At 35.0% G+C, this 12,368-nt stretch overlaps 1 protein-coding gene across 10 annotated transcripts in view; it reads right to left on the bottom strand.

Annotated features, from left to right (window-relative positions):
• ARAP2 (ArfGAP with RhoGAP domain, ankyrin repeat and PH domain 2) overlaps positions 1–12,368 on the bottom strand; it is a 192,381-nt gene that overhangs the window by 19,804 nt on the left and 160,209 nt on the right. For 8 of the 10 annotated variants that reach the window (XM_077879956.1, XM_077879929.1, XM_077879992.1 and 5 more), the window contains 3 exons: positions 10,520–10,662; positions 1,813–1,895; positions 733–768 (listed from right to left, as the gene is read on the bottom strand). In XM_077879956.1, the coding sequence (XP_077736082.1) occupies positions 733–768; positions 1,813–1,895; positions 10,520–10,662 (262 nt within the window). The remainder of the gene's footprint in view (positions 1–732; positions 769–1,812; positions 1,896–10,519; positions 10,663–12,368) is intronic. The other 2 variants (XM_077879968.1, XM_077879985.1) reach the window with 1 other exon arrangement.

Here is a 12,368-nt window from a genome sequence, read left to right as displayed (position 1 = left end):
TGAATGAACACATGGCCTCATCAGACAGACAATTAAGAGGCAGATCTAGTATGGTTTAGTGGTTGGTTAGACATAGCTAGGGTGGGAGAAGGGGACACAGTACAATATTGAGGGAGACTGGCTAAATCCTGTGACATTAATGGGAAAAAACTTACATATTTGGAAAGAAAAGGTTTGAAGCCAAGATTTTTTTTTATTCCAAGTTTTTTATACCAAGATTTTTTTTAATTTTTATTTATTTATGATAGTCACAGAGAGAGAGAGAGAGAGAGGCAGAGACACAGGCAGAGGGAGAAGCAGGCTCCATGCACCGGGAGCCCGACGTAGGATTCGATCCCGGGTCTACAGGATCGTGCCCTGGGCCAAAGGCAGGTGCCAAACCGCACCACCCAGGGATCCCCCAAGATTTTTTTTAATACCGCGTTTTGGTTATTTATCCTTTATATAAAACTGAATTCTGTCTGCCTATCCCATAAAAGCTGAGATTCCACACTCACATAACTAAGGAGAAATCAGACATAGTTTCTCTTAAGAAGCACTAGCAACTAGGATTCATGGGATTGAAATGGACATAAACCTTGAAGCAAATTTTTCTTCTTCTCAAAGTATTAAAAAAAATTAGCTTCACTTAGGTGAAACATTTCCTGTTGGTAGATATATCTGCCAATAACATTATTTGTTTACTGAGGTTATCAATATATCAAATCCAAAAATGACCAGCTATTAACTTACCAGTGATGTTTTTCAGAATACGCTGTCAATCCCCAACTAAATCACATGGGAAAAAAACACAGACATATATACATTTAAAAAACGAAATTGTTTAAGACTGAAAACAGGGTTAGGTATTAAATTGTGATTATCACACAGAACAGATACCCACAAGCAATGAGTCAATGGTTATGACTGATCTAAGGTTGAATGATAAATGAGGGGTTCAGCTACAAATTTAAATATGCTCAAGGGAGAGAGGGAAGGGGTCTTATGATGTCATGGGAAAGTGTGGGAAATCTCTCAGAAGATACTCTTGGCTGAGAAAGGATAGATATCTGGGAAAATGGCCAAAACAAGATATATACCTTGTTACTGATATTGTGGGAAATAAAGAATGTGTCAACAGCAACACAGGTATATGTGTTGAGTTTACAAATTGTGCATATAGGGAAAGTGATAAAATTTTCAGTAACAGAAACCCAGAGTATGTTCATTAAAATGTTTTGTAAGTATTCATGCAAATATTAATTGCAAATATTAATTAGCTAATCAAGTTAATTTGTGATAAGAAAGTATGGCATAAACTACCTGCTGGCAAGATTCAAATATTGAAGAGGAAGGCAATGTATAAGAGGAGTCCACTTCCTCTCAGCTATGCTGCAGGTTTACTAACGAATTTGGCAAAATGAAAAGGGCAAATTACACAGCCAGGCATCAAGAGGCTGTTTTCCAGTGTGTAGAATTGCCTAGGACATTCCTTATGTTCCCAGGTTGTGAGACTGATCAAGGAATGGAATGCAGAGAAAAATCCATGCATTTTTTTCAGTAGACCGGTCCTTATGGGGATTTCTTGCTTTACACAGCAGAGACCAAGAAGTTTGATTTTAGTAGAAGTTTGACATCATGCTTTTTTATCTGCCTACACAAGTTCTCACAATCTTCAACAGGTCCCCTGCCATGTCTGTGGCAACTTAAAGATTTTGTCTATAGCTTAATTTATAAAAAGCTTGATTAATGCCTCTGACCTCCAAATCCTTAAATAGACACAGATTCCTAAAACTTTTACTTTTTCAAAAACCTTCCCCTTTCAAACTTTACCTTGTTGGAGGCTTCATTTTCTTTTTCACTCCAAGATAAAACTTCATTGAAGCAAGAGAAAACATTTTGTCATATTTACTACTCTGTAAGGAAAAAAAATAATTTGTAATTAAATAGACTTCATAAATATCTTTATATTTCTCTTGAGTAATAATGACTGGGCTTTGAATTGTTTATTTCTTCAATGTTTTATGGATATTATACCAAGTTCTCAGCACATGAAGATTGTTCTGATTACAATGTTATACATTTAAGTAGAAAATTTTGGATATACATGCATATTTATGTATGTGTGTACATGTATACATAAACACAATATTTTTTTATTCAAGACACCTAGGACCAGATATATATCAGAATTGATAATTTTTCATTTTTTTCATAATTTAAAAATAGAATAATATACAATACCATGTAATTCCACCAGCGTTGTCTGAGGCAGCACCCTGTATTCATATAACTAAGGAAACTACTTTCATGTTAATGGTTTTGCTACCAAATATATTATGATTTTCTGTACTTTTGGATTTTAGAATGATGGAAAACATACTATGAACCTTTGTGAGTAATATTGATCTCAAGTATTCATATTAATATCATTTTTCACAAATAATTCATAAAAGTAGACTATTAAAAAATTTACATCTGCTCTGGACCCATTATCTATTCTCCATACACATCCTAACTTATTTATCTATAATTAATATGTGTTTAAAATACTGAAACATAGGTCATGAGGCAAAACCTGAATCATTATACTCTAATTTCACAACTTTCATCAAACCACACATTTTGTTATTTATCCTTGGATAAACTGAAATAATTTTATAAAGATAATAGCCTTGGAAATGATTATTACCACATGCTTTCTCTCCTAAAAATTCTGAAGGAAATATATATTTCAAAGTGTTAGGAATATAGCATTTATTATTAAGAGCAAGGGGTTTGGGATCATGGAAACCTAGGTGCAAATCTGGCTTGCTACTTAGTTTGTGACTTCACATTACTTTTCTCTGCTCTTCTTGTTATTAAACACAGATAATAAAAATACTGAGTACCTCGGAGGGTTATTATTATATATGTGTTGCCGAAGCGAGCACTCAGAGGGTTATTATTAGGTAAGGGGGCATCTGGGCACTTCAGTTTGTTAAGCATCTGAATTCGGCTCCCAGGTCATGATCACGGGGTCCTTGGATCACGCCCCACGTCAGGCTCACTGATTAACAGGGAGTCTGTATGTCACTCCGCCCCTCTACCCTGCTCATTCTCTCTCTCAAAAAAAAATAAATAAATAAATAAAATCTTAAAAAAAAAAAAAGGGCTGAGTAAGGAAAGGGGTACTAATAGAATTATTCTACAGATTAAATGAGAAAAATGTCTATCAAGCATTTAGTCCAGTAATCAGCATGTAGTAAGTGTGCAATAAATTACAGCTGTTATTAGGAACTTAGAACACATTGCTTCAGAGACGCAGTGATACAGACACGTTGTTAGAATCCTAGGACAGGATGCAAAAGCTCACTTAGCAAATATTGGCTGAAATTCAGTACTAAGTACATTTAGCTGAAATTAGTACTAGTTCTATATGAGTTAAACTATGACTCTGAAGTCTTTTTTTCATGAAAGCAGTTGTATTTAAAAAGTAAAGGATGGAAATACGTTTATAAAATTAAAAATTGCCTTTCACAGATAAAAAAGGTTAAGAGAATACAGAGAAAATAAAAAGGTAAAAGTAAGGGAAGCAGATGATCAAGAATAATGCTTGGGTGACCAGTGCTCTATGGCATTGATGAAGCCTGGAGTGTACACGGGGAATTTACTCCTAGTCACTATGATCAATGTTTGCTATTATCAGGGTAGATAATTTAAAATAGTTTGGATATTTTTTCTCTTATGACTATATTTCTAGAAATGGAATCACTGGACTAAAGGCTAGAAACGTGTTTCAGATTTTGGGGGGTGTCTAGGTGGCTTGGTTAGTTGAGCACTGACTCTTGATTTTGGCTCAGGTTCTGATCTTGGGGTCATGGGATCGAGCCCTGCCTTGGGCTCCATCCTCAGCATGGTGTCTGCTTGTTCCATGCCCTCTGCCCCTCCCCCCACTCATACTCTCATTCCCTCTCAATAAAAGCTTAAAAAATAAATAAGATTTTGGCCAAACTGATAGTGTGCATTTACTTACAATTAAACATACACTCATGTATTCATTAGTAATTTTCACTTTTGATTTGGTCAACAATTTGTCTTTTTGTTTTTTTTTTTTAATTTGTCTTGTTTGAATTAGTTTTATCTATATCAAACTGCCTTGTCCTTTTAAATGAAATATTCTACACAAATTGCTGTTTGCCTTAATTTTGCTGTTTACTTTTATTATTTTTATGAAGTCATACTGATCTTTTCTTTTGAACTTTATCTCTTAAACTTTAAAGGATTCTCACATAGCTGACACCGAATTGTGTGGCCATGTAATTTGAAGGGTTGCACTTTCTAGAGTTTTACTTCTGTCAATCTGGAGTATATATTTTATTTACAGTAAAGATGAGAATTTTTAAATTGAAATTTTTAACAATTATTCCAGCCCTAGTTAATAAACAAACTCTTCTTTAGTCATGCATTTATAATGGCATATTTACCAAAAGTAAATCTTAATATACAATTAGGTCTTTTACCTTACTTAAGGGTAGCACAGCTATCTCTGTTCATTTTCATGCCAGGATCATATTATCTTGGCTATTTCAGCTTTATTGTATAGCATGACAGTTGGATGGAAAATACTATGCAATTATTATTTTTTTTTTTTAAGAGAGAAAAAGAGAGCGCAAGCAGGGGGAGCAGCAGAGGGAGAGGGAGAAGCAGGGTCCCTGCTGACTAGGGAGTCCAATGTAGGACTCAATCTGAGGATCCAGGGATCATGACCCAAGCCAAAGGCAGATGCTTCACTGACTGGGCTACCCAGGAGCCCCTATTTTATTTTTTATGCCCCAAAATGTTTGCACGTATTCTTATCTGTTTACACTTGGAGGCACATCATTTTTGCCAGATTCTAAAAATAATTCCTTTGGAATTTTGAAAAGAATTACATCAGACCTATAAATAAACATTAGTAGACTTGACATAAATTTTATTTCTCTCAGTGAAGTTCTGTAGTTTCCTTCATAAAGCCTCTACTTCTAATGTTAAGGTCATTTTCTGGTAGTTTATGTTTTGTCTTTTATCCCAACTGAGGACTGGTTTGGGGGTACTGTTTTTGTAGTGTGCTACTTTACTGAATGTTAATTAGCACTGAAGTCTAATATAGAAGAGCAAGCTAGCTTTGTAAGGCAGGACATATTCCATGTAGGAGAGACTCAAAGCAAGGAGAACTTAGGAACGTGTACAGGTGTGGAGCCTCCTGGCCACACCTGTGAGATACTACATGAGACAGCAGCTGAGGTGAATGTCCATCTGCGTAGTTGAGACTGCTATTCCCTTGGACTCAGTCCGGACTGAGGCAGCCAGGTAAGGTGAGAGGCAGGAGTTCCAGCAGTGTGGGTAAAATGGGATTTGCATGGTTCAGAATGAGAGAAGCACTGCTGAAGCGGGTAGTCTTCAATCTTAACAGGACATCAGTAAGTCCGGGACTGCCTACGTCGTCAAGTGCTTTTGGCAGTGGATTGTCTGAAGTCCTACAACAGATTCTCAAGCCACTCCTGACATGCAAGCTCATGACTTTATACCATATCCTGTCCAAAAAGAATGCTAATGACAGAATTTGAGAGGAAATCCACAACAGTGGAAAGCAAGCTTTTTTTAGTTTGTCTTTAAATTGAATATGCATGAAGTGGAACTCTAAGGATACTAATGGAAAGTTCTATAAAAAGAAACCTCATTTGGCAAGATAACTTTACTGTTGGTTTATTACAATTCTCTCCTGTGGTATGTATATTTTCTGGAGAATTGCTTCGAAAAGTTCAAAATACTGGACTGTTTGGGAAGTCTCTAACATGTTACTTCAGGCACTATAATTTAAAATAAAGTTTTTTAACTTAGCCAATTAAATTAGCGTGCTTAAAAAATTATTCTTGCTACTAAAAGGAGTTTGCTTATTAGTGCATGCAACTAATGACCCCTCCCTTACTCACTTGGTTTTTTCACATCATTAACAGTATAATGGTAATATTCTTTGAAACTTCTCACCTTTTATGTAAATCAAGTCTGAAAACATTTTAATTAACATTTTCTGTGCAGGGAAAACTCAAAACAAAATATATCTTCCCCTGTGTATTACCCTAATTTGTTGTTAATGAGCATTCATAAATTATCTCTAATTAACACACAGTCTTTTTAAATACACTTTTCAATTTATAATTTCCACTTCCTTCTTAGCAAATCATTTTCTAAGTATAGACAAATATACATATATTAATGGTAACTGTCAAAACCAGAGGCAAATGTTTATTCAAATAAGTTAGGAGATTTTCACTATTGCTTATTTACTGTAAGATAATTGGAAATGTTAACATTACCAATGACTCGACCATCAATATTAAAAGGGACAGAGCAGCAACATGAAAAAATAACCAGCCACATAAAGTCATATGTTGAAAATAATGGTGGCTTAAGGAAAACTGTAAATCGAGACTCCTCTGCTTGCCTAAATGTGCAAATTAAAGTATCAGTTGCATTAATTTATTCTGACAGATGTGCAAATACAGCTTTTAAGCACAATAATTATAACCCCATCCTCTGAAGTCACTGTTACAAAAACAAAATTTGTCCTTAAAGAGCACTGTCTTTTTGACAAATAGTGTATCTCACTTACATGTGGAATCTAAAAAAGTCGGAATCATAGCAGAAAATAGAATGGTTGTTGTCAGGGATGGGGGAAATGGAGAGATGCTGGTCAAAGGGTTTAAAATTTCAGTTATGCAGAATAGATATCCTGGAGATCTAACGCACACCATGGTGACTACTGTTAATACTGTACAACATACTTGAAATTTGCTAAGAGAGTACATCTTAAATGTTCTCACCACACACCACACACACACACACACACACACACAGCCAACAGATAACTATGTGAGGTAAGGGATATGTTCATTAGCTTGATTGCAATAATCATTTCACAATGTGTACATGCATCAAAACATCACCTTGTACAATGTAAATACATACAATTTTTTGTCAATTATATCTCAGGCTGGGAAAAAGAAGTATTTCAAACTCCAAAATAAGAAAAAAAAAAGACAACCACTCTTTTAGACAAACTCATATACACACTGTCACTATATGAATTATCTTAGATTAAACAGGATGTTGCTTTCAAAAAGATATAAATTCTTAAAACATGTTCTGTTAAAGGGTATGAGATTCTTTATCTCACAAAATCAATCTGTCTGAAAAAAAAATCACTTGTCTACGAACAAGCTCCTTGTGGCAGATTTTTAAATTTATATCAGCTTGGGGGGAAACACTATAAAAAACTGAATTTACATGGATTATAATATTTGGTATTGCTTAAAGGAAAAAGACTTAACCACCATGTTAAAATAATGCAAAATTATTATTTGTTTAGTAAGTCCCTGATTGGAGCCTTTGGAGTCCGACACTTGGGAATGAACACTCTGTTGCTTACTGGCTATGGGATATTGGGCAAGTAATGTAACATCTTGGTAAGTTCCATTTCTCCATCGGTAAAGTGGGAGAATTGTATAGTACTAATTTCATATAGTTATGATAAAGGTAAAACGAGATAATACAAGTGAAATGTATAGAACTCTACTTTTTATAGAGCAACCAGCTGAATCTTGAATGCTAATTGCTGCCATTATGACTCCACTGCCTTTACTATGACTAACCACTAGTTTCTAGTGACCTTCTGTTGCTACACGATACAAGTGTTGGTTCCTTAATGGGACTAAAAAGTTCAGGTTCATGTTTAAATATGCTAAGTAGATATCCAACTACAAAATTGGCCCTTAACCAACATATTATGTATATAGAAGGGCAAGGATTAAGAAAATCAGTCTAAAGAAGATTGAAGAAAACCAAAGAAAATTTAATCAGATTCGGTTCTAGATGGCTAGGATAATCAGCTGTGACGTCCTGAATTTACTTCATGTACACAAATCTCAAGTTCATGAACCTTAAAATCTGATGTGTTCAGTTCACACAATCCCTAATTCTTCTGTGCCTTACTTCTGCAAACTCCACTCTTCCTCCACTAGAAAAACGGAAGAATGATAACAAATAATAACCATTTGATACCTATACAGACTTCCTGCTGGGTCTTTCAGATGGAATAATAAGATAGGAGTTCCAGTACAATATTTAATACAGCTCTGAATTGATGAGGGCTGCAGAATCAGTGCTGTTTTGTTAGCCCCCCTGCCTGGACAGTCCACTGTCCTAATCAAAAGAGGAATGCTGCTCAGATTTATTTATGCCCACGTGGAGGCCTCACTGCTGGAGGAACATATAGGGAAAGCGGTCAAAGCATGTGGGGAGCTCAACAGAAGCCATAACAAAATGAGACCACAGAACTTTGGAAAGCTGCCTAGGAATCCTTTCTTCATAACATATTCACAGATGTTACTAGTCTGGTTTGTCTTTATACATCTCCACAACACATCACAGTGAAGCACCACACACTTAAAGTATGCGAGCAATGTTTACCCCAGTGAGTCTTGTAATTCAATATAAAAAAGGTGCCTTTAGATCCTGCTGTCATTCTTCATTTAAAATAATTATATAGATGTTATTTGAATCTCAAGGAAGTGGAGATGTTACTGCATACACTCCTGTAATCACTACCCAAAACTGGATAGAGATATTTCTATCATCTTAGAAAAGGTTCTTACTGACTCCATCATCCTGCTGCTGCAGCAATCTTTCTCTACACACCAGGCAGACACTTCCAGACTTCTTTCATCATAAATGGTTTTGCCTGTTCTTAGACTTCTAATATACAAACTCATATGGTGCCATTTTGTATCACTATTTTTGCTCAATAAGGGCTCAAAGACTCATCCATGTTGTTACATTCATCAGTATTTATTTTTGCTGCTGAGTAGTATTCTATTGTATGAATATGTCATTCTTTTATTGATGTTGAATCATCTGGAATGTTTCCAGGTTTTAGCTTGTATGAGTAAAGCTGCATATTAACATTCTGGAACAAGTGCTTTGTGGACATAATACCTAGGAATCAAGATGTTGGATCATGGGGTAGATATATGAATAACTTCATTTTTAAAAATTACCAAGCAGTTCTACACAGTTAATCAATCCTTAGTCATATCAGGAGGCATAAAATAGTATTGTGTGGTTTCAATTTGCATGCCCCTGGTGACTATTACATTGAGTGCTTTTAGTTCAATGGTTATATTAGCCATTCTTCCATCTTCTTTCATGTAGTGTCTATTCAATACTGCATCCCAATTTTCATTGTATTGTCTTTTTAGTGTTGATTTATTCTTCATATTCTAGATATGCATTCTTTCTCAGATATATGTACTATGAATATATTTTTCTCTGTCTGGGACTTGCCTATTAATATTCTTTATGAAGTCTTGCTATTACCAATATATAATACTATACTATTACTGTATAGTGTTTCACACTACATATATATATATATATATATATAAATATATATAATATTACATATGTAATGTTTCATGGTTTAAAAGAACATATATTCTTAACAGCATTAAAATAAACTGGTATGCAGGATTCATACTATCATCACCATATTAGATTCAGAAATTGAGGTTGAGAGCTTAAGTTATTTATTCATATAATCCACTTAGTGGATTAGAGGTTTTCTGATATTAATCAATATTCTTATGATTCCAAAATTTATCTATTCCCTTTCTCATCTCTATTTTCCTTCTCCATTCCACAACTCCTTAACAAAAGCTTTTGAAAATTCAAACTTACAGGGATACATCAGCAAAAGGCTTTTGCCTTTTTATCCTACATTCTATTAACTTCCATCAGCTAAACTCAAGCCACTTTTGCCTCAGGGCATGACATTCCCTCTCTCTTTTTTAAATTTAAATTCAATTAGCCAACATATAGTATATCACTAGTTTCAGAGGCAGACTTCAGTAATTCATCAGTTGCAAATAACACCTGGTGCTCATCACATCACATAACCTCCTGAATGCCCATCACCCAGTTACCCCATGCCTCCACCCCCTCAGTTTGTTTCCCAGAGTTAAGATCCTCTCATGGTTTGTCTCCCTCTCTGATATCTTCCCATTCAGTTTTCCCTCCCTCCCTCCCTCTGAGATCGAGTTTCCTCTATTCCACTAATAAGTGAAACCATATGATAATTGTCTTCCTCTGATTGACTTATTTCAATCAGCATAGTACCCTCCAGTTCCATCCACATCAATGTAAATGGTAAAATTTCATCCTTTTTGATGGCTCTTAATTTTATTGATAAAGATGCTTATTTACATGCTAGCTTATGTAACACATATTAGCTTTTTCTTTAAGGATTTCTTTGCACTAAAAAATGAGAAGTGCCACATGAAGTTCTTTACTCTGTCACTTGGTGTATTCATGTTCCATCCAGAGGCTGCAAGAAATCACGAGCTTACTGTGTGTTCTATTTACTCCCAGGGCCTGACTGCCAAAAAGATACTGACAAAGGTATAAATGACACTGCTAATAATCACACAAACATGCACACATATTCAAATACTAAATACACAACTACCTTTGAATCCTTGTAGAGAAAGAGATACCCATCTCGTAAAACGAAATACCGGTCTTGAAACTTATTTCCAGACAGAATTTTAGATGGTTCTTCTTTAATCTTTAAGACTCCTTCTTTGATACTTTCCAGGGTTCTCCTCTCTGTAATGTACAACATTTTGTAAGTGAGGTACATTTTCATTTATTTGGAATAGAATATAAAACATTTCTATATTTTCAGTTTTGATAATGCATAATAACTTGTTTCTTACCAGTAAGAAGCCTATGGTTAATTTCTGGGAACACCATGTGTCAGGATATTCATATCTACTTGTAATATAGGCCTATCCATGCTATCTAACTGGCTGATGGCTAATAAGCACTTGAAATGTGGTTACTCTCAACTGAGATCGGCCCTTAGTATAAAATATATGCCATATTTCAAAGACGTAGTACCAAAAGTAAGGTAAAAATATCATAACTTCGTAATATTGACTACATGATCAAATTATAATATTTTAAATAGAGTTTAAATAAACTATTTTAGTAAAATTAATTTCACGTGTTTATATCTTCTAATGTGGCTATTAGGTAATTTAAAATTGCATATTCGGCTTACATTATATTTCTTTGGAACAGCTCTCAAAAAAAACAATGCAAATACAAAGGGAAAAAATTCTCTCCCAGAATTCTGATTGAGGAATTCAGGAATTCTCAGGGCACTAGAGAAAATCCTATACAGGGATCCCTGGGTGGCGCAGCAGTTTAGCGCCTGCCTTTGGCCCAGGGCGCGATCTTGGAGACCCGGGATCGAATCCCACGTCGGGCTCCCGGTGCATGGAGCCTGCTTCTCCCTCTGCCTGTGTCTCTGCCTCTCTCTCTCTCTCTCTCTGTGTGACTATCATAAATAAATAAAAAATAAAAAAAAATCCAATACATATGAACTAAGTAAGGGTTAAAAAGGCAAAACTGCTAAGGTAGAGCACTTATTAACAACTCTACTTTATGTGCAATACGGCCATGCCCCATACTTAGAAACCATCCAACCAATTTTACAAAAATACTTCTTGGTAAGAACACCAAATTTGTGCTTGTATAAATTTATCATGTATAAATTCATCAATACATGTCCAGTCTACAACTTTCTTCCCAAATTTTAAACAATTTCAATTGCCTACTTGAGAACTGAACAGTGTGGGGGGGGCGGGGAAGAACCTTAAGCCAAATAGCTATGACACGGTCATTATGGTGTCAACAACCGTTCTTCCTGGAAAATACTGTGGGCCTCCTACTAGATAATGACCACAAAAAGATGTAAGGTGGGACACTGTATCAGACCAGGATCCTTAGCAATCTTTTGCTAGCCAGTTGATACAATTTTTAAACATTCATGCATTGTTTCTGAAATTTACAAAATAACTTGAATGGTTTTAGAAAGAACTCTTAGTCTTAAACCTAACATTTCTTTGGTTTGAGGAAAACCTGTACTTACACAACAAATAACACACAGTTTCACAATTATAATTAGCATAAGAAAACAAAAGTTTAAAAAATAGAAACAGTTCTTTGTAATTATAACTCAAATATGAGCATGGTATGAATACCTGGAAGCAAAAACCCCCAAGAGTAATAAAGTCCCTGATGCTAACCACAGACATACAAACAAATGTAATTAACAAACCCCAATAGTTTTCATGATACATATACTGGCCACAGACACATTATTTTAATCACACATACTAAAAGAAGTTCTTTTTTGGTGTTTGGTGACTTTAATATCTGAAAACATTGCCATAATGTCTCTTCTTATACACTTACTAGATATTCACTACCATAGAAAAATATTTCAAATGATATTTTACAACTAA

The sequence above is a fragment of the Canis aureus genome, chromosome 2 (assembly GCF_053574225.1).
Source record: "Canis aureus isolate CA01 chromosome 2, VMU_Caureus_v.1.0, whole genome shotgun sequence".
NCBI lineage: Eukaryota > Metazoa > Chordata > Mammalia > Carnivora > Canidae > Canis > Canis aureus.
This window is presented reverse-complemented; position numbering and strand designations above follow the sequence as displayed.